Source organism: Ischnura elegans, assembly GCF_921293095.1.
Source record: "Ischnura elegans chromosome 13 unlocalized genomic scaffold, ioIscEleg1.1 SUPER_13_unloc_1, whole genome shotgun sequence".
Classification (NCBI taxonomy): domain Eukaryota; kingdom Metazoa; phylum Arthropoda; class Insecta; order Odonata; family Coenagrionidae; genus Ischnura; species Ischnura elegans.
Genome location: NW_025791657.1, coordinates 11968434 through 11992254, shown reverse-complemented (window position 1 = coordinate 11992254; position 23821 = coordinate 11968434). Strand labels below are relative to the sequence as shown.

General features: G+C 38.4%; 1 protein-coding gene across 1 annotated transcript in view; it reads right to left on the bottom strand.

Annotated features, from left to right (window-relative positions):
* Positions 1-3299: 3299 nt before the first annotated feature.
* Positions 3300-23821, bottom strand: part of LOC124172069 — a 64429-nt gene continuing 43907 nt past the window's right edge. The window contains exons 8-11 of the mRNA XM_046551475.1: positions 18199-18330; positions 7560-7632; positions 4651-4986; positions 3300-3358 (exon numbers count right to left, since the gene is read on the bottom strand). Of these exons, the coding sequence (XP_046407431.1) occupies positions 3300-3358; positions 4651-4986; positions 7560-7632; positions 18199-18330 (600 nt within the window). The remainder of the gene's footprint in view (positions 3359-4650; positions 4987-7559; positions 7633-18198; positions 18331-23821) is intronic.

Below are 23821 nucleotides of genomic sequence, written 5' to 3'. Positions count from 1 at the left end.
GGTTTATGTTGATGATCTTGGGATATGGGGCACCAAAATCAAAGTGGAATGGCTAGCCAAGAAATTGTCAAAGATGTTGGAAGTTAGAGATTTGGGAAAGGTTTGTAATTTCTTGTCTCTCAGAGTAACTTATTGTGACAGAAAGAATGTTTACCTAGATCAAGAAATTTATGCCAAGAGTGTTCTTGAACATTTTGGAATGGCAGATGCAAAGGGGCTTAAAACTCCCCTTGTGGTGAATGACCGTGATAAGTTGGACCTTCCAAATGAAAAGAAAATTCAGGTTAACCCAACAACTTACAGAAAGGGAATTGGTAGCCTTTTGTATTTGGGAAACTCCACTAGACCAGACATCATGTTTTCGGTTTGTAAACTGAGTCAGCATAACAGTAACCCAGCAAATGAGAACTGGTGTGATGTTAAGCATTTGTTTAGGTACTTGAAGTATACCGAGCGCTTGGCATTGCACTATTCCCAGAAAAATAAACCTATTGAAGTATATGTTGATGCTGATTGGGCCAACAATAGAATCGATAGAAGATCTTTCAGTGGTTATGTTGTAATCCTGGCGGGTGGTGCTGTAAGTTGGAAAACTTCTAAACAAGCTAGAGTAGCTTTGTCCACAGTTGAAGCAGAGTCAATGGCCATGATAGAGGCAACCAAGGAGGTCATTTGGCTTACTAGTTTGCTTGTAGAGATAGGACAAGATAGGTTTTTACCTAAGCCATGTAGAATTTTTGCTGACAATACTGGTGCTATTAGTCAGACAAAACGTGAAATGGTATCTGAAAGAACCAAGCATGTGCATAAGGATTGTATGTTTTTGAAAGATGCTGTGGAACAGGGAGATGTGGAATTTGTATATTGCTCATCTAAGGATAATTTAGCTGATATCCTAACCAAAGTTTTAACTGGGCCAAGGATAAAGGAAGTAATTCCCAAATTAGGATTAAGAGAATTGCATTCTGATTAATTTGTTTGTTTTATGTCAGTGAAGTGTTCCTTTTGTGAAGTGTCACCTTTTTTTTGTAAATTAATTGTGATCGAGGGAAGGTGTTGGATATGCGATCTCAATTGCTTTTGGATTCATGCTAATGCAGTGTCATTTTTGTATACGGGTATGATTATGTTTTGTTTCTTTTGTGACGAATAAAGGTTCGTTTTTGTTTCTTGGATATGCAACCGGAAACGATTGGATATTGGCGTGGTTTATTTCTTTTTCCTCGCAACCGATATCCTAAATTTGGAGTGAATTTCTAATAGGAACTGCTGTGAAACTCTTTTCCACTCATTTGTACCAAAAATTAGAAATATGAAGACGTTTGTAATCCCTTTGGAACTCTCTTGTACAGAGTGTGTTCGTGTGGAACTGCTTTCCGCACATATGGAACTCCTTTTGAACGATTCGGCAGGATTTCCAGACGTCATCATTCGTATTGTAACTGCTGTGTACGGAGAAAATTCATTTGGAACTCCTTTTGAACGACACGACAGGATTTCCGGACGTTATCATTCGTATTGTAACTGTTTTGTACTGAGAAGATTCATGTGCAATGGCTTTCCATACGTTTGCAATTCTTGTTGAATGATTCAATAGGATTTCCAGACGTCATAATTCGTATTGTAACTTCTGTATACGGAGACGATTCATGTGTTACTGCTTTCCATACGTTTGCAATTCTTTGAGAGCAAATCCATGCGATTTATATACGTCATCATTTGTTTTGGAACTGTCTTCTGCGCGCCAACACACCATGGCCAGGTTCAGTCTGATACATTTGGTCGAGAAAACGAAAATTCTTTAATATATGCAATAAAAATGCATGTGCTTTAAGAAATAATCGCAAGTCAGTTAATAGAAACGGAACTCCTAAATATTCACTCGAATGAGTTTAAAAATTATTCTATTTTCCTTGTTGCTGAATCATATTTTTGGGTCCGATTTAAAATGCGACAAGATTATGTACACTACGTACCGAGAATCTTGGTTGCGTATATAAAGGTATTCAATAACAACTTCATAGCGCTCGCGTTTTTTTGCGTTTCCAAGTATATTATTGTCGTAAAAACATCAATGTCTATGCTTTCAAAGATTACTTCGCACATATAAATATTGAATATTACGGCATTTTTGTAACCTTCTTTTTCATTGCTTTCGTTCTTTGACATTACCGGAAAAGTAGTATTTTGCATCGTAAAACATACCGATGTATTGTCTTCGCGATCCCTAGGAAATGGTTTATGTCCATATTTGGATCCGTATCTTAGGACTGAATTTTTTCGCCATGAATCCCTCCTTCGAAAATATATTTCATTGTCGAGGTAGAAAAGTTTGATTACTCGGAAAGGCCTTTTTTCGCATTTTCCATTGAATTTTCAGATATTTAACAGGACCGTTTTCAAGAAAAAAAATATCCAAAAACGAAGGCATTTCAGTAAAAATGGACACTGAATGATCCACATCAACCACGTAAAATCGGAATTAAGCTCTCGATAAGGACTTTCTTGACCACCAAAGTTACCCCTCACTCCGCAATATGAAAATATGATTTTTTTTTTAAACATGTCAACTTTGAAGGTCCTTCGCTTGTGACTTATGGTTTGGAAAGCAATGGAGCTATTGCAAAATGATGGCACTGCCGCATTTCAATTCGCAATATTCATATTACCTAAATTTTCGAAAAAGACCAAAATAAACTTAAAGAAAATTCAATGCGCCATCTTGTACTGCTACAAAGCAGGTGGCACGGTGTACAAATGAGTTCCAAATGGTCGTCCAACTGGTACAAATCAGTTTCAAAACGGATGAACGAGTGGTACAAAACGAGTTCCAAATTTAAATCCAAATGAGTTCCAAAGGTTGAAAATTAGTTCCAAGGCAGTTTCCAATGGAAATCCAAAGCAGTTCAAAATGTGTTACAAATGAGTTGATGACATATGCTATGACTTCATGAACTGCTGTGTACCGTGTTTCAATTCCACAGCAGTTCGCAAGCGCATGGAAATCAGTGGTACAAAGCAGATGGAAGACAGTTCAAAGTGACTTACACAGCAGAAAATTTTCCCTGAGACTACCAAAATCTAACACAGTTTGCAAATGAAAAAAGGATCTATTAAGAAAGTCTTTTCACATTCATTGCACGAATGAAGTGTTTTTCCGGTATACCCGCATGAGTAACACAAGGTTTTGTTAGGTAGTATAAGGCTTTTCACATTCATTCCGTGAATACGGTTTCTCTTTCGTATGAGTCCGAATGTGACGGACGGAGTGGCTGTTATCAAAGATAGATTAATCACATTCACCGCAAGAAGAAATTTTCTCCTTCGTATGTGTCCGAAGGTGCTTGACAAGGATGCTCTTTCGAGAGAAAGCCTTATCACATTCATTGCACGAATAAGGTTTCTCCTTCGTGTGAATCCTCATGTGACACAAAAGGGCGTTCTTTTGAGAGAAAGCCTTCTCACATTCACAGCAGGAATAAGGTTTCTCCTTTGTATGAGTCCGAATGTGACGGACAAGGTCGCTTTTTTCATTGAAGGACTTTTCACACTCCCCGCAGAAATAAGGTTTCTCCTTTGTATGAATCCGAATGTGACGGACAAGGTGACTATTTTGACTGAAAGTCTTTTCACATTCACTGCATGAATGAGGTTTCTCCATTGTATGAGTCCGAATGTGTCTGACAAGGTGACTCCTGTCAGAGAAAGACTTATCACATTCATTGCAAGAATACGGTTTCTCCTTCGTATGAGTCCGAATGTGACCGACAAGGCTAGCCTTAAGAGAGAATGACTTATCACATTCACCGCAGGAATAAGGTTTCTCCTCCGTATGACTCCGAATGTGACGGACAAGGACACTCTTCGAAGAGAAAGACTTTTCACATTCACCGCAGAAATAAGGTTTCTCCTTCGTATGACTCCGAATGTGACTGATAAGGTGACTCTCTTGAGAGAAAGCCTTATCACATTCATTGCACGAAAAAGGTTTCTCCTTCGTATGACTCCGAATGTGACTGATAAGGTGACTCTTTTGAGAGAAAGCCTTATCACATTCATTGCACGAAAAAGGTTTCTCCTTCGTATGAATCCGAATGTGACCGATAAGGTGACTCTTTTGAGAGAAAGCCTTATCACATTCACCGCAGGAATAAGGTTTCTCCTTCGTATGAGTATGAATGTGACGGACAAGGTCACTCTTCCAAGAGAAAGACTTTTCACATTCACTACAGGAATAAGACTTCTTTGGTGTGTGTGGACTAACTATACATGATTTCTTTTCTACAATAAAGCTTCTCGTTACTTCCCTCACATTTTTATTCTGCCTTGCTCCTCCGAAGTTATCCTTAAGAAGCCCATTTCCTTTTCTTATCACACCTTGGCTTTTACACATGAGCCTTAAATTTAAACTTCTGGAGGAAATGGGCGTACAAGAACAATTAGTTTCTCCTCTAGACACAAAGGTTTTGATGGACAAATCTTTTCCGATTGACAAATTTGAATCAATATCCAAATTTTTAGAACCGAAATGATTCTTGAGGTGCTTACTGAGATCATATTTCGAATTAAATTCGTCTCTGCAGTGGAAGCAATGATAAGATTTTTTCGTTGAACTGTCACGCTTCCCAGAATTTTTGATCATGCAAGTACTTTTCCCTTTGTTTTCCCGTATGGCCGCCTCTGGGCCATTCTTCTCATTCTCAGTGCTCCTAATAATCTTTATCGTTTCTGTATTATCACAACCACCTCTCTTTCCAGCAATGGTCATTGTTGCTCTATTCCCTCTGATTTGAGACACACATCTAGATTTCGAATGTAACCGTCCATCATTAGGAATTGAACACGACGTTATTTTATCGGCAGGCAAGGTATCACATTGTTTAACGTCTTTATCCATCAACTTCTTTCCTTTCCTTGAATTGGATGCTCTAGTCTTAGGTTCAAGGACTGCAAACAAGGCTGAGGCTCTTTCAGGACCTGGGGACTCTAGAAAAGAATTTCACATTAAAAATAAATAGTCAGGGATGAATTCTATGATTCGTGGAACTATTTCATAAGAACCTTTAGACAGATACCAAGGTAGCTGCTTTAACCGATCCTTTGGTTAAATGATAATCACATGACAAGGTGTCAGTTAATTTTATATGGTGGTTTCCATACATTTCTTAACAAATTGAGTAGCACTGCCCCTCAGAGTAATTGAGCAAAATATTGCATACTAACCTCAAGTATCTAATCCAGAAAACACCTAAATGCACTTTTTCATGCACAGAAGTAATCATAAACTCAATTTAAAAATAACATGCACACACATTATGATGAATTGAAACAATAATCATTATTATTAAAACAAATACTTTCTTACATTAAAAAGCTTCAATATGCAATAAAGAAATGTAAAGGAAGTAGATGGCCAAAGGTAAATAAAGCTTACAGAAAATCATTGTCAGCTTAATAAATCACTTAGAGGAAGATGGAGGGGGTATAATATAGCATATTATGAAAACTTATCTTCAGGAGAACATACATTAAAAAAATAAACACCTGTAAAAACAACAACAGCAGTAAAATAAGATCACATTCTCTTCGGGGCACACCTCTCTATTTCTAACAAAACTTTCCTAACCACTATACCTTGCATTATTTTTAAAATTATTTCAAGTTTAAGGAAGGGATTTCAAGTTCTCATACCTAGATTAACATAAGGTATGTCCAGATGGGATGCCTCATATCCAAATATCTGCGGTTAATGCCCTTCATCAGATATATCGGATCCCAAGTTCCAGAGGGCATCGGAACTGGATCCGAAATTTTATATTATGGGTTCAGTTAATGGACGCCCCATGTGAGAAGAGTGGAAAGGGTTCTGACTCTCTCTTTGAATATGCCCTCACAGTGCCACTATTATCTCTTTCTCCCAGCCTTAGTTTGAGAGCCTGGATGGTTCATGATGGATTGGTTTCAAAAACCATCAGAACATACCAAGTATGCAGAATGTTAAAATGACAAACTGATTGTCTTGTCTGCACAACGCATCCAAAATTTTGATAAAAGGCTTTGCATGCAAAGACGCCCTGAACCGTCAGACAGTACATTTTATAACATCAGTAGCCTACACCCACACTACTTCCCTACTCTGTCTTAGGGCCATATACAATGGTTTCATTTCAGTGGCTGACCCTACTGAAAGTTGGGAAAGATACCTGATGTCCAGGTTATCCACATGCATCCATTTTCCAATTTCCTTTCTCTTCCCTTATAATTTACCTATTTTCAGAAGCAATCATCGCATTAATAATTAAATTTGCAATACGTCCAGAGTGAATTTTCATTAAACTCAAAGTACTTAAAATGTGAAGCAATGTACAAAATATCACAAGAACATCCTAATAAAAGATAAACTTAACAGTTATAAGTTAAATTAACATCGAAATTATTCCAACTTCTCATATCCACCCTTAAAGCCTTGAATTTCACTGTTCTACCTTCTAAAATTTGGATGAAGCTATAACCATGAAATATTAGCAAACGAGAATAAATAAGCATGGCCTGGTCACCCACTGTCATTACTCTGCAGAACTATAACTTCTGCACACAAGGTATTGAAATTTAGTTCAGCCTATTTTTAGCCAAATCAGTTTTTTTCCGTATCTCACTTTTTCCAATAATAACTCTTAGGCCTATTAAAGGACAGTTGCAAAGAGCACAAAACAATGAATTGGTTGGGGTGTCTATCAAAGAAAAAATTAACATCACTTTTAAAACTGAAAAAACCACTAGTCATTTCAACAGTTCCATGTTCATTTTGTGTATGGACGCCACAATTGACATAGTACATAGCTGGAATATTATGCTTAGTATTCTTCACAAGTGATTTATAGGGAATTTTTTTCTATTACCCAGTGTTAAAGACAAAATTTTTAGGTAAAGTACACTGGAATTCCCATACGAAATCACATGACTGCATATATTGTTTAATGTCACTGAAGGATGACGAAAATTTTACTAGACATTTGCCAACCTGATTATATTCTCAAGCAGAACTGTAATCATAAACTAAAGAATGTAAAGATGGATGACAAATATAGATGCTACATCCTTCACAAGGGAAGTGTCCAAAAACCGGGTCTCACAATTCAATCAAATTTTATGTTAAACATAGTCCGTTGGGAGCTGTCCTTGAATCAGCCCCCATATGGGGTTATATAACCTAATAGTTAAAACTGAAATGCAGTTAAACAATTACAGGTCAAATATATTCATGTGTAAGAGCCATTCTACAAAAGTTGAGCATTAGTCCACTGGTTAAAGTGCCCAGTTGTCATGCGGAGGACCCGGGGTTGAGCCACATGTAAAAATAAAATTTTCAGTGAACTGAATGGCAATATTGACAAAAAAACAAGCTTTTTTAATATAAGAAAACATTAATGAAGTACGAAAAAAATGAAAATCAAAATTGTATTTAATTCTGAGATGCAGTTTTTGGACATCACCTAGTCAGAATTAGTTAAAAATCTTTTCTCTGAAGAGTCATTTTCAAACCACTGAAGATCACTCACCCATAGCCTCCGTCATGGACTCCATTGCCATTGTCTGATTTTGAACCAGCTCCCCATTCTCCGTAAAAGTAGGCTGAAAGTAAGCCGATTTCAGATTTACAAATGACATCTATAAATAAATTAAAAAAATGAAACAAAAATCTTAAATTCCTTTTAATTTCTGGCATGAATACAAAAAAATTAAGTGACAACACCAACACTAATCCTAAACACACTCCAATAATACAATGTCCTACATACTAAAATATAAACTCCTTTCTGGGGGAAAAAAGTGGACCAAAAAAATGAGTAAAATGCAAGGTTCAAATGTTGCGAGGCAACAGGTCTCCTTCAGAGTAAGTTCTTCCATTCTTGATTATACAAACTGTCCCAAGGGTCGTGTTTCATTTTTGACCTGTAATTTTAGTAACTTTCCATTGAGCAATATTCATGAAAATTGGCACACTTACGGGGAAAGGTCCTAAGTTTTGTTGAGTGTAAGCAAAATTTTACATATTTGACCTTTTGACCTCACAATTTGGGTCCAAACAAAAAATTTGAATTGGCCTTATGGGGTTTCAATGTTAAAAAAATCGAGATAGAAAAATGTCAGAATTTCATAAACCAAGATGTCAATCCTTAGTGTTTCGGACCCGAGAAAACCAAAAATAACACTTTTATTTACGAAAATTTAAGCGTTGACCCAGTAAGGTCACCGTCAAGGTAATAAGGGTGGCAAAAAGAATAGCATGCCGTCAAAGGTGTCGATCTATGGGTTTTATAGGGTGCCTAAGTCATTGACATTGTCCAAATACCCGTATTATACACCAATTGACCTCCGAGGGTCACAATGGGGGTCAAAGGTCATAGAGTTAAACGTCGGGCCATAATGGCAACCAACGTGTCAAACCATAGGTTTTGAAGGGTGCCAAAGTCGGTTAGGCAGTTCATAGATCCGTATTGTTGGTTTTTTGACATCCGAGGGTCACTATGGGGGTCAGAGGTCATAGAGTTAAACGTCGGGCCATCATGGCAACCAACGTGTCAAACCATAGGTTTTGAAGGGTTCCAAAGTCGGTTGGGCAGTTCATAGATCCGTATTGTTGGTTTTTTGACCTCCGAGGGTCACAATGGGGGTCAAAGGTCATAGAGTTGAACGTCGGGCCATCATGACAACCTACGTGCCAAACCATAGGTTTTAAAGGGTGCCAAAGTCGGTTAGGCAGTTCATAGATCCGTATTGTTGGTTTTTTGACCTCCGAGGGTCACAATGGGGGTCAAAGGTCATAGATGTATGTTTTGAAATAAAAGGAAAACTAATTTCCCCAAATAAAGGTTTTGAAGGGTGACCAAGTGAGTGGTGTAGTACACATATCCACTGCCTTTTCCAACAAGCCTCTCTTGCCCTCTTAGTTTCACGCCGTTGTTGATTATTTATTTCCCCAGAAATCCTTTTTCCCGACTCTGTCCACATTCTTCCACTACATCTCTCTTCAAAGAAGGTCCTAAGGAGGTGTAACGCCACATAGGACTTTCTTTATAACTACGCAGAAATCCCATTGGTTTTAAAGATTAACAAGCAAATAGAAAAACTCATTTATGCCGCTTTTCATTTAAGAATTAGACCTCCATTGGTAACGCTTAAGTTAAAGGTTGCGAGCTTTCCCATGAAAGTCCTAAAAATATGTTAAATAAGTAGTTAAGAAAAAATCCCAGTTTGACTGTAAAGACCGCAATTCCCCATGCCTGTCCCTCGTCCTGCAAACATTACTGGCTGCAAATTTATCAGGACCTGACTTCACATTCAAACTTGCAAATTGGTAGGGTATGTCTCTGCTTTGATGAGATTTTTGAACACCCAAAATTCTCATCAAAGCAGAGACATGCAGTTGTGGCTACGTCTTGGCCTTTCCATTAAGATGCTTTTGCGGCTGAGCACTAATGTCCGCGCAGCGTGTACTGGACAATTCCAGGTGTGCGATATAACAAAATTTAAGTATTCTAAACTTGAAGCCCTAGAAAATGTAATGCTGCAGCTTCGAGATGAAGAGCATGCCAATCAAAACCATTTCTGCAGTTGGATGTTCACATTTCAGTTTAAAATCCTATTGATTTTGTCGTTTTATGATATTTCTCTATAATGGTTAAATATTTATCACATTAGAAAAATCATCTCGGGATACCGCGCGGGTTAGATTATTTAAGAGCGCCGACGTTTCGGGTACCGACTCGCTACCCATTCTCACGGCTACTGATAGAAAATTCGAAAAGACCGTTGAAGCCCAGCGTTAGGAGGAGCCGGATTGGTCGAGATCCGATTGTTGTCGCAGAAGACTGTGGACCAGCGTAGACTTAGCTCTGGCAAGCATAACTCTTTTAACCCTTTCGAGACCGCGGAGTTTTCGTCTTAGCTTGACTGCTGTACCGAGCCCCAAGAGACTCTTCTTTCTCGTGGTACGGAGCATTTTTGAAGGACATTTGTTAAGAAGAGTCTCGCTGAACCTTTTTCGACCCCTCCACGGTGGGACTCCGCATTATCTCGGACTCCGAGAGTAGTTGTGCTCCCTCCTTTCCGGGTTTACGACCATACCTGCGGAATTGGTTCGCAGTCAACTTATGTATTGCTTATATGTATTTAGCAAATGGATAATTCTTGCTTGCACGTAAATTACAAACATAGAATATAATTCCTCATTTTTATCTGAGCATTGCCAAATTTTAAACGAAGTTCTAAGGGCATTATCAAAGCATTTAACGCAGCAACAATTTCCATGTTGATGTTTATACATAACTCGAGATATAAGTTAATATTTGTCGTAGAATTTCGTTTAAAAATTGTAAACGCTGCTCAAAAGACAAACAATTCAATTCTTAGTTTATATTTCTTGAGAAATGAACAAATATTTATTTCGTAAATTGACTCTATAAACAAATGTATGACCGCTGTCCCTTACCGCTGAGAGGGGTTATAAAAGACGAAGGGTCCGGGTACCTGCTCCCGGATTCGGAGGGTTAATCCTAAACCCCGAAGCGTTGGGTCCCGAGACAAAGGCGCCTAAACCCACGACCGTCCTGAAAGGGGGAGAGCTAGAAAACGTATATTTTATAACGTATAAACGGGTTTCGTTTTCTTGACCGGGAAAATCTCACACGTACATATACGCCCGCGGTCTCCCGGGTCAGGAAACGTCCACACGTATATATACGTGTACGGTAGGGAAAAGGTTAAGGGCTCTATTCCAAGAGCTGCTGATCGCAAATCCGGTATCTCTGTTTACTTTCTTGTTCTCAAGTTTTATTTCAATCGCCTCTTTGGTTAAACGATCCCAGAAATGATCCGATCGCCATAAAACTCTGGTGTCATCCCACCGTATTTTGTGGTCCTCATCCAAGCTATGCTCGACTATGGCTGATTTTTCCGGTTGACCAAGTCGGAAATGCCTTTGATGTTCTTTGAGACGAGTAGATATTGTTCGCCCAGTCTCACCCACGTAGACAATACCACACTCACAGGGGATTTTATAAACTCCAGGAGTCATAAGGCCAATTGGATCTTTTACACAGACGAGGCGATCTCTTAAACTCGTCATAGGGCGATGGACGGTTTCGATATTATACCTCCTCAGAACCCTAGAAATTTTGCCCGAAATAGTGGAAATATAGGGTAAAAAGGCCCTGGCTGTCGGTTTAGGTTGGTCTTCCTTCATAACCGAGCTCTTTGCAGTTGCGGAGGATTTCCTGAAGGCCAAAGTGATCTACCGCTCTCCGTACCCATTCTGGCGGAAGGTATTCTTAAGATAATCCAATTCCGAAGGAAGACTCTCCGCGTCGGAAATTGTTCTCACACGATGTATTAGGGTGGAAAAAAGTGCTTCACGTTGGGAAGGATGATGGTGACTATGGCCATTGAGGCACAGATCCGTATGCGTGGGTTTTCGAAAGACACTATGACCCAGTTTGCCATTATCTTTCCTATGGACGAGGACATCAAGAAATGCAATTCAAGGCGTCGTGGGTTGACCTTATTCCTCATTGCACGGGAAAACTACCATTCTATTCTCCTATTTCCTCCTCTTCACCACTCTTCACCTCACAGGCTAACCTCCACCATTTTCTTCTCTTTCCACCTCTCTTTCAACTGACAGGCAAGACACCATCAGCTATCGGGCATAGCCTTTGGCTGCATCATGAAGCTCGGGTCGACATGTCTCCTCAAACAGAAATTCGTCCGTACTTTATTAACCAGAGAGTGTAAATTTGCTGAGGTTGGGGCAACTGGAGGAAACTCAGGAAGAAGCGGGTTTTCATAGAATCCTCACCATGGGGCTGGGGGATTCTGAAGTATGTTCTCATCCTGTAGGGGAAAGGGGTGCAGATTCCGTCACCCCCCATTTGCTGCTCATGGGTGTTGTTTGGAGGGAGGGGATTGGGAGAAATGTGGACCTTTCACTGGTCGCGTACACATCACTGAAAAACCACTAAGTTGGGAAAGCAGGGAATCGTGGGGGGAGGAGGAAACACTCAACACTCCATTCAATCTTCACTGTATACACACACATTCACACACGAAATTGAAGCAGTTCTCCTTACCTTGTGAACGCTGATTTAAAGTTCCATAGAAAACAGCCAAGTGGCATCAAAAACAAGCGGCAAGTTACAATATGTCCTGCACATTTTTGAAAGTAATAATAAAGGTCTCGAAATTTGGGCTCTAATGCCCATATTTACAGTACTTGTAATTCAGGATTTCCCCCAAACATCACTTTCATCCAATATTTTAACCCGTTTAATCCCAAGCATTGCGTAATTGCAGCATTATTTAATCGTCATTATTAGAAAACACGTTTGTGCAGGATAATTTTTTCTCGGGTTTTCTGAATATCTGAAATACCATTCGTTCCCAGCTAGCACAAACCATCAAATTTCCTATTGGCAGCTGGATGGCATCCAGATGCAAAGAGTATGAGTGCATCCTTTCATATAGATGCCATCCATATGCCGGACCGCTGCCGAGGGGATGCGGAAAAGAGATACCGCCGCACTTACAGAGATGCCGAGAGGATGCACGAACAAGTGCACGAATGTGCTGCCATCTAACGGCCGAAAATTGAACTCGGTCGAAATCGCGTTTCTGCATTGCTTACTTGGTTCTCTTTATCTCAGTATAGTTTTAAACAACTCAGGATAAATCAGAGCACGTTTACTTCAAAAGTAGAACTTAAATGACTCAGCATAAAACAAGAGACAGACGAACATTGGACTACATGAGCAATACAGGCGTACACAATAGAACATGAGAACTTCAGTACAACATTGCTATCCATCGGAGTCCGAAACAAACGCAGAGTTCAAATCCAGGAGAGTAGAGGCCAATGAGTGAAGGAGAGCCGATACCGGGAGATCAGTCAAAATTGCTGCAATGGTCAATCTACGAGGCTCCAACAGGTCGAGAAAGGGAAAGATGGCTACCAGACGACAAGTCCATACCTACTGCTGTAGTCATTGGCAGTTCTGTACGTTCGTGAAAATCTTGAATACAGTGAATAATTATAATTATAATAATTCTTAATATTTTATAATAATTAATGCGAGGATTTGTAGATATTATTAAGTATTAAACCACATCACGAAAAGTATGGCACACATAGGCGCAACTAGCAAAGGATGGCAAAAGGATATTTGGTACCTAGCGCATCCTGTCACACATTGCATCCTAATTGCATCCACTTCACATATAGATGCAGTATGGGCTGTGCCGGCTGGGTTCTTATCCAGTTAATTTTGTAAAAGTTTTCACTAAAATAATTATTTTTATTTTACTTCAAAATTTGCGCATTTCGAATAATAGAAGGGATTACACTCAAATATTTTGTCTGATTTATAAAGCAATGGGTGTAAGAAAGGCTCTCACAAAATTTTACCATTGAGCGCACAATAATTTCGCCCCTGGAGCAGTTTGAAGTTTCAACTTGAATTCCGCGCCAAAAACGTATTTCTCGGGCGACGCCATGTTGATGACGTGTGAACCTCATGATATCAGCATTGCTTGCATAAGGAGTGCATTGTCGTATACGTTATTTCGAGTATAAGTGAATACTAGATAAAACGGAGAATTTTAAATGAGTGGGAGGAAACCTTAAGTATATTTTTGTGTGCCGAGAGGTGAATTTACCTCTCGTTAAACGCCAGAAAAGTATTTTTTGTGGTGCCAAACGACCCAGACCGGGGAAGGCGGTGGTGTGACGCTGCACGGAGACTGCATATTCCTTCAGAAATAGGATGTTATAGAATGTGAGAGGGCCATTTTAATGTAAATCACTTCTATTGATATCGGATTTACTCACAACAAACAGAAATATGCACATTTGAATCCCGGTGACACCAGGTCTATAAATAGAAGAACAAATAGACACGGATAACTTTGCAAATCTTACAACAAAACAGAGAAACCGGAGGTAAATACTCACTGAATGAATACTAGCAAATAGTTTGAACAATCATTAATCGAAAAAGAATAATTGACAAATTATAAATTATAATGTGTGACTCCTTTTGCCAGACTTCAAACTGTACGCTAATGCTAACGCCAGGATTTTATCCACCATTATTCTCTTAGTTTTGAAAATTCGCATCGGCAATAATAAAAGCATAATATCAATTACAGCGAAATTACGATTATAAATAACCTGTTAATAATCAGGAAAAGGAGCTGAAAAAATTATGAGAGACAGTCCCGACCCCTCAATCTTCACTATCCGAGCTCAAAGCGTTGCTCACTAGGCCGCCGCCGCGGCGACCCGGGTCACGGCCGTCACATGACAAAAATCATAGAATAATTGCTTTAACCAGTAAGGGTAAAAACCGGTGCAAGTATGCAGTAAATGCTCAAGAAATAATCATTACACCTTATATAAATAGAAGCGGATAAATTTACAGTACAAAATAATTTGTCCCTTTGTGTGCATGCCTATAATCACAAGCGGAGTGCAGCAGATAACTACGAAAGGAGTATAGAATACTAAATTTCCTTGAGAAGCAGAAGTTGTGCCACAAACTTTGTCCTAAAACTTTTGAAAGTGATTGTACGTGTAACTCTGATGTAAATATAAGTTAACTTACGGATATTTTCATGTAAAAATCCCTATCTCTGAGTTACTCTTTCATTTTGATGACAATTGTTTACCATTTTTCATAGTATGAAACTGACTCGAACATTTATCAGGAACATAGGTGGTCCAAAGCGAGACCTCTGCTTAAAAAAATATTGTTCCAACGAAATTGGAATGCTAATCCTTAAAGAAACGGAGAGAACCCCGAATTTCCTCCCTTCAGAGGGCAAGAAAACAGCTATAGCTATAGCACATTTGTTCATTTATTTCACAATTTGCATCCGGAAACTAAAAACAAGTAATAAGTAAAGGATTTCGTGATAGTAAGTCCACAAATTAAAACATCCACGATAATTGCCGTGATTACTGTCTCTTTCAAAAGTGTAAACATTTCATCTTAAGAAGATTCATTTCAATGAAATGGTTCTTTTTGAGACAAAAAATATGTCCAGAGTCCCTGTTAATAATGTCAGTACACTTCTGGTATCTGCCAAAACAAAATTAACATTGTGTTTCGCCACGACGATAAACTTTTGGCCACTATTTCCACGGACGCAGTGTGTTTACGGCTTCTTCAAGCATTACTCTCGCGACATTCATGAGGTTCACACGTCACGCGGCGTCAGCCAATAGAAATACGTTTCGCGCCGTGGGCGTGGCCGAAGCTCCTAGCGGACTTTCAAAGCTACTTATCTCGGTTAAAAATCGAATTTGAGCTCTAAAATTTGGCGTGTGTGTTTTTCATTCATATCTTTTTGGTTTTAAATAATGAAAACCAATTTTTAATTTTGAGTGTTCCCTCCTATTGAAGTACTACAAATTGTAAATGATATTTTACAAATACTTATTGAGTAATCCCACTAGAGGTAATTTTTTCTATGAATTCTAAGTTTCTTAATTCATCATATTTATTTTTGTCACGAACATTCGCCATTCCTGGTATAAATATGGTTGTTGTAAAAAGTGTTGCGATTACACAACAATGGGAATTCTCCGGTAGACCAGAGGGCTGTTCTCAAAGCATAACGAAACTTATCAGTATGGTTTTTAATTGACAATGTAGTCTTTCGGAGGCAGTTCAGCCGCATTTTTGGCACTCACAGGTTGTGAGTATATAAAGTAAAGCGTGAATAGTATTTTAAATTCCAAGATGGCCATCTGTACGAATTTAACATCAAACACTCTGGTGCTTTGTAGAGGCAAACTTTTACGTGCACACATTGAACCAATACCGGGCAATGTCATTCCCATGTCATCGAGTGGAAGTCTTTCTTAGTAGACGTTTAATTCAGCTTTAGATGCATTCAGTTTCATAATGAGAGGGTGAGAACCGTATTCCTTGAAGCAGGATTGTGATGGAAGGTGGAGTGTTCCTCTAGTTGCTCTTTGGAATTTTCTCCATGCAATCCTTAGTTACCTCTCTTTTCTTCTATACCTTAGGTGTTGTAAGGCTAATAATCTAGCTTTAGTTGGGAACATTTCAGTTAAATAGTCCTCTGAAATGCATCTTTATCTCTCATCCAGTATTATATCAATAATAGCGCAGTAGTTTTTGCCCAGCGTTTTGCAAAATAATCCATCCAGGGGTTTCATTCAGATTAAAAAAAGGAGAAAATTATACACAAAATTTCTGCGCCTCAGAAGATTACTTTAGAAGAAGCGTCAAGAAGGTAACTGAAGTATATAAATTAACAAGAGAGGCGATGTATGATATTTTCTTAACTTTGGAACTACATTAGGGATTTCCTCTTCTCAGTATTTCAAACATGGATGATTGCAGGAGGCGCTGCAAGGCAAATCCAGTTTACTCATGCAGTACCTCAAGAAAGATCGTCCATAAAATATGCACCCCCAAGTAAAAGATGCAGAGGACAAACAGGTTCATCTAAACTTGAAAAAATAGAATCTACTCTCGAAGTAGTCCCGAATTTCTGCGTGAAAAAAAGGATTAGAAACACTTATTACTCAGCATGGAGGCCACTCACCAATTTTTCACTTATTTCTCAGTGGAAAATTACTTGAATTAATTTTGGGCTACTCAAATAACTGCACTTACGAGATATATAACCGTAAATTTACTCAAAGTAAGCTAGATTTTAAAAAAATAATTGTAATCATAATGTTGTTGGGGTATCATATATTATTGGGCACTATGTAGTACTGGACAAGGCAAGAGATGTCTGTTGCAATTGTGAGGCAATATATGACGCAGATTCGGTTCGATGAATTAAAAAAATATTGACAGCATTCCGATTATTCTTAACTACACAAAAATGACACATTCTTGACAGTCAGACCTTTCCTCAAAAGACTAAACCAAAATTTGATTCAGTTGGGAATTTTCCCAACAAATGGTTCCATATTTCAGGTGGCACATAGCTAAAATGTTCATTCGTGGGGAACAATTTTGAGTGGGTTATACATTGTAGTGTACCTCATCTACAGGCATTCAATTTTTGCCATATGGAGAGGTGGAACTTGAAAGTGATATTTCCAGGATTTCTAAGTGCACCAGGAGAAAGGGTTGTTCTAAATTTGCTGAATATTTTGCAAGTCTGCAAAATAACATGCCAAGAATTTTTATAATTTTGAAATCGGTTACAATCTATTAGAGGCTTTTGAGTGATAATTGATATTTTGCCAAGGGAACAGTGAGAGAAAATCTAAATGGAAAACTGCCCACTCATGTCTTTGAGAGATCTGACAAAAAAACTGACAGGGATTCCTACTATTCGTTTGACAGGTCAAAACATATTCTCTTACTGCAAATGCATGATAACTCTGTCATCACTGTTGCTTCAAATTACCGTAATAGGGAACCCAAAGTAAAGATGAAAAGGTATTCACGACGATTCCTGAAGAAAATCGAAATGTCATCAACGATTACAATCAGGGAATGGGAGGGGTAGATTTACCTGATAATTAAGTTGCATGTTATCCTATCCAGATTAAGGGCAAAAAATCTCTATTCTGAAAAGTGTTGATAGTGCAGTAGTGAATCCATGGTGATTGTATGCCAAAGTCATGGGCAAAGCAATTCCTTAGTTAGAATTTCGATCCAAGATCGTAAAATTCTACTGAGCATAATTAATGCATAAAAATGGGTGCCCAATGGCAGAACACCTTAGAAAACATGTTATACCCCAGCATGCTCGTCAAGGGAGAATAGGGCATTTCATCCTCAGGCATACTCATAATTCCCAGCCAAGATGTCGAGTGTGCAAATCAGAGATAAGTTTTGTTGTGAAAAGAGCTGTTTAATTCCATGCAGAATATTATTGAACATTATGTCAGAAAAGGCGATGAAAAATAGAATATGCAACCTAAGTTTTGAAAAGTTCTTTTTTGTTTTTATTTTCCGGAGTTTTCCCAGCATTGCATAAACACAACATTATGCAAATCATACATTATGATGAATATAATTACTTTTTGAAAAATTAATCTTAATTAGGTCAATAGAAGCCAGAAAAAAAAACAAAATAACCAAAGGTAAAAGCCCTACATGCCATATGGGGTATAATGGGTTAATTGAATGTGAATTTCATGCATACCTCAGTGGCATCAGTCTCCTTGAGAGATAGTTCTTTCTTGGTCAAAACTTGCATAGAGTCAAGGTCTGTCACGATGGCTCCAGTACCTTCAGCATCCACCACTTCACCCTGGGAAGATTTTGACGCCTGTGCCTGCATATGAGTCGAAAATCAGCATCATTAAAGACAGATACACACACACACTCACACACCTTATTAATCACCTCTCAAGTGTTAATATGTAATTTCTTTATGGTTATTTGAATCCATTAATATACCACAAGGAAGAGTTTTTAACATGTCCAGAATATCTGTTCTAACATTGAAGGTAAAGTTGGTGAGAAGCCAAGAAAAATGGGCCCAAATGATTGCCTTCATAAATGAGCAAAAGCCGAATATAGCCTTGATGCAGGAAACTAATTTGGATTCGTTACCTTGCCTCCGACTACCGGGTTATTAAGTACTCATAAATCCTCCACGAACCCCCAGCAGGGGGACGGCCATTGCCGTGAAGGCATCATTGGTCAATTTTATTACATCAGACACTTATTTTTCCGGGGCATGCCCAAGAAGTGGCGTTTTCTTTTAATAATGAATCGCTTTGTATAATACATTTCTATGGGCCAATCGACACAGACACCTTACTGGATGTAACAGAAGCTGTCATAAAACACCTAACTGCTCTCTCTTCTCTCTTCAGCAGTCACCAGCTAACATGACATTAAAATCATGCCAGAATGGAAATGTGGAAAAAATCTGATTTGGCTAGAAATAAGACGATACTCTATTTCAATACCTTGTGTGCAGCATTTATTGTTCTGCAGAGTAATGAACGTTGGTGACCAGACCACGCTTACTTATTCTCGTTAGCTAAGATTTCATGGTTATAGCTTCACCTAAATTGTCTCTTCCTATCAGAGTGGCTTGGGAACATGTGGGTCCCCTTGTGTAAGAGCAGATCAGACCAGTGATGATGGAGGAGGATGTGTGCACAATGATAGCACTGATGGGGCCACAGATGACCTTGTGGCCCAAGCCTCTGTTCAGGTAATCCACAGATATATAAACTAGATTGGCAGTGGCGGGGGGTGGGGTGATGCTTCAGATGCAACCAGAGAGGATTACTGGGGCTGCATTATAATTTAAGTCATTTCAAAGAACTTGGCGGTGGAATCAACCCCACCAAGCAAGTAGGTAGGACTGAGGTCTTGTTATGAAAAGACATGTGTATGGTCAAATGACCGGTCGTTCGTGTGACCATGGAAAGCAGGCCTAAGGGTGCGATTCATAGACGGCACTTTAGGCTAAAATATTCTTTAGCCGGGCTAAAGTCTGCTTTTTCCGTTTCTTAAACGCCACTTTAGAAGAAAAATGGGCAAATCGTCACTTTACCTTAAAGTGCCCAACCGAAGCTCACCTTAGGGCTTAACCTCTTCCCTACACTGGGCATGATTTCACGGCCTGAATTTTCTGATGCTAAAGAAGGAAGGCCGGATTTTCACGGCTTGAATTTTTCGAAGCAAAAGGCTATAGGCTGTGTTTTCACGGTTTCGCGGTCAAGCATGCCAAGTGGGTCCCAACCGCCATTAGGGTCCCTCAGCCCGAGAGGCCCCTTTCCTATTGTCTGTGTGGGGATTACCTCGGCCCATCCTGGCTCTCAGTGTCCCACTCAAGGATGGTGCTCATGGTCACTTATTTGTTTAAAAGTTAAAATAACTAAAAACGTTCATGTTGCATTTATTGAAAATCAATGCTAGGAATTACATTCTGTATGTTCTGCTGATTGGTTACAAATTTTAAACGGAATTCTAGCGTTCATATTAACGGAGTTGATCATCAACTAGAACAATTTTTGGAGACGCTAAGGTTAGATGTTTAATTGTTATTTTTATAACTTACTAGCAAGTTTATAGGAGCGATATTGTAATGATTTACATCTAAAAATATACATTACTCTGTTAGCTACATTCTAAGTGTACATTTGCGGTGAAATTCGATAGAATATCTCATTTTCTTTTCAAAATTTTCTTGGCGTGCATTCAAATTTAACCGTAAATGTTCTGTACGCATTCCCCTTCCTCCTCCTGTACGGATTTTCTTTCAAATGATGTTTCGGTGGAATTACATTTTTTCTTGGAATTATACAGCCAGGATTTTTTTCTTGAAGTGCCTTTCGTTTCGCTTTCGTTAGTTTTGCTTACGTTCCCGACGTGCTCAGAGTTACTTGAACGAGTGGAGCGTAGCGTGGATCTAAAATATGTTCATATCATAAATCGTAAGTACCTAGAAGTAGGCTAGGAACATTGAAATATTTCATTCCCTTTAAAGTATTTGATGGTCTATGATATAGTGCCGTTTTACTGAAAACCCTAAAAATAACCGTAGAACTTCGTTTAAAAGTACTACAGGCATTGCAAAATGAAAGGAATACACTGGTGAACTGACATTTAATGCAACAGTAACAATTAAAAAAATTAAAATTGCACTGGTAACAATAAACTGACCACAAAAGTACGCGGTGATGGGCTGCCATCGGGGAAAAGGGTCGAGGATTGTATTTGCCCAGTTGCCGAGGAAAGGGTCTGGGACCACGCTAGGAAAGGTCATTAAGGGGAGGAAGTGACTACCTGGATAGTCCCAAGCCGAAAAAAAAACTCCGTGCGGGGCGAAAAAGAATTTCTCAAACTCTTCGTAGAGCCAAAAGCAACTTCCCGTGAAGGATATCGGCGCAAAAAGGTAAAGTGTCCTTTACGGCTGAATAAATATGGCCGCACCGGCTGTTTTTGACGTTGAAATATGAAGATATTTGGGTTACGGAAATTAATAGGAACTAATTTTTTTGTGAGAACGCAGCAGCAGACGAGCGTTTTTCAAGAAATAACCAGTCACGTAATATATCTCTTTTTCCTGAAAATTATCGAGATTCGAGTATAGTATGGATGGAGATGACCCATTACTTGTATTTTAAGGTTGAACTCCATCGGTCGTTATACTACCAAGGACTTTTTGTTCTTGTGATAATTACAACACAGTAAGTGGTTGAAAAGGATAATTGTTAAGCTCTTAGGTCATTTATGTGTTCATATTCTATAATTTCCCTTAAAAATACTCTAATATGATAGCAGAATTCTGCTAATGTTGGCGTCAATGGTCTTCGTAAACAAAGACTTGATTTTCATGTCGTTTGGCCAACCAATGCTAGTTTATATACGTTGCATTGCATTTGAAGCATTTTTATTCCATAATTGCTTAATGAACCCTTTCCGCATGCCTCCATATCACATTTAACATGTTCCTGTCATTTTGAAACTACAGAGTTTTTGTTTCGTTTATCGACAACGCATTTGAATATTTACAATGATGATATAGGACCTTGTCATGAAAGGCAGCAATAAAAAGTAAAACATACTTTCCTTCATAGCCATATTATCTGCAGCAAAGCAATATTTTCTCGAGGATATAGGATTGTTATGAAATTTTCTTTACACAGCATCACAGATTTCATTGAATTTTTTTACTACAAAATTCGTGAATGGATACACGGGTTAGGTATTCACATAAGTCGAGGCATCATTTGAAGTAGACAAAGAGATATTTATTGATATAAATCCATTCTCACATTCAAAATTTTTCATTGTGTGGCCATTTATTCATTGGTTTTGATGATGTAGGTATTCTTGAATGTCCATTTCTCTATAATATATAACCCCTTTGGTCAACATTAACAGAATTAAAATATTGGTAGGCATAAAAGAATTCAATACACACCCATACCTCCTTCAAAATATGGATCCACCAGAGACAACCACTGATTGTTAATCTTCAAATTAATTGGTAGAGTTTAAAGTTAACGTGAGAGAATTTCACCCACCTTCAATGAACTATTACCATCAAACATCGACTTACATGTAGTCCAAACAACCGTATGCAGTTAATCATACAAGATGATCATAAAGTGACGCAAAGGTATCAGCATTTGAACATTTACATTGCTGGAAACATCAACGGGCATTATCAATGCACGAAGCTAATTAAAAGCGAGCTTTTATTCAGCCAACTCAGTCATTAAGGCACAAAAAAGTTAGTGGGGAAAAGCTTTCAATAACGCAGTATTCATTTAAATTTGCACACAATATGAGAGAACGAGAAAATGCAGCTTAATAAAATCTTAGCAAAATACAACAGGGAAACCCAGTCGTCAGAATATGTAACAATTAGGTATGCAATTAATATCGATTGTCAACTTTTTCTTCACTTTTTCGCAGCGTTCATTGCCAACACTCAAAATTTCAATGCCGGATCGACACCTAAAGTGAGATCCTTGAAACGAATCAGCAACGCACATTTGCTAAAGTATCACTTTACCGTAAAGAGAGACTGTAAAGTGAGAGATTTCAATGTGGTCTATGAATCGCACCCAAAGAGTTTTCTCATAATGCCACACGTTGGACAAGAGGAAAGTCTTAATAGTTCTGTTACAACTGTTAACCAAGAATTGTTCCGATATCTTTGTTTACCTAAGTTCCAATGCAGTCATATCAAATTCCACTTTTTTTATTTGAAGGTAAATAATTGTAGTGAAGAGGATAACGTAAGTGGCCAATTACATTGGTGCATGCGTGCAGTCGCTTGAGTGGCCTCTGGCAAAAGAAAATTCTCTGGGGTACTTTCAGCTATTGCAGCTGTCATAGGTGTTGTGTCACTGCTGTGGATGCTGTAGCAGGCTGTATGCATGTTACAAACATAATAATGACTATATGAATTCTGCAATGCAGTAGGAAGCATTCCTTTTTAAATACTCACTCACCTTTGAATTCATCGATTGATTCATATATCTTTATTACTTTATTATTTGTACTTCCACGGCTCAGAATAACATCAACTGAGGGGCAAAGCAGACAGAAATTGAGTTGAGTCAACTACTTTCCAGATTCCCACCAGGTTAATTTATACATGTTGGCCAACGTTTCAGGCTTCGCCTCGGGGTTCACCCTGAGGGATGCTGAATATTGTTTTATCAGACAAAAATAAAAAATTAATTATTACTGAGAATGAGCCCCAAGCTGGAGCTTGAATAGACTAATATGGATAAATTATTAAGGGTGCTTCACAGGTAGTAACTGTATTAAATGTGTATTACTTTAAGCACAGGAATATAAATTTTTAAGGTTATAATCTAAATATGTAATTTTAAGAAATTTTAAGGTTTACCGGTGCATGTGACTCACCAGTGTATGCAACCAGCTTCCCACTAACTGATCTTTATAAAACTTTGTATATTTGACAAAATTTCAGTTCTCCTTATCTGGGTGTAAAACTAGACAATGAAGTCTCCTTGGAGCAACATATTCAGAAGTTTTGCAGAAAAATGACATCTACTTGTTTTTTTTATTCTATCAGATAAATTTTAGCTATTGATGCATCATTGTCAATTTATTTATTTAGTCCCCATTAGTGCTTTCATTGTGTGCATATCCTCCTCCATCATCACTGAACTGATCTGCTTTTACAGAAGGGGAACCACATGTTCCCATGCCACTGAGAAAAAAAAAGAGAATTAACCTGGGAGTGGTTGCTGCGGGTCGCTCCGACCCCCACACAACTATTTATATCTGGGCTGAATATACAAAATAATGAACGGTCT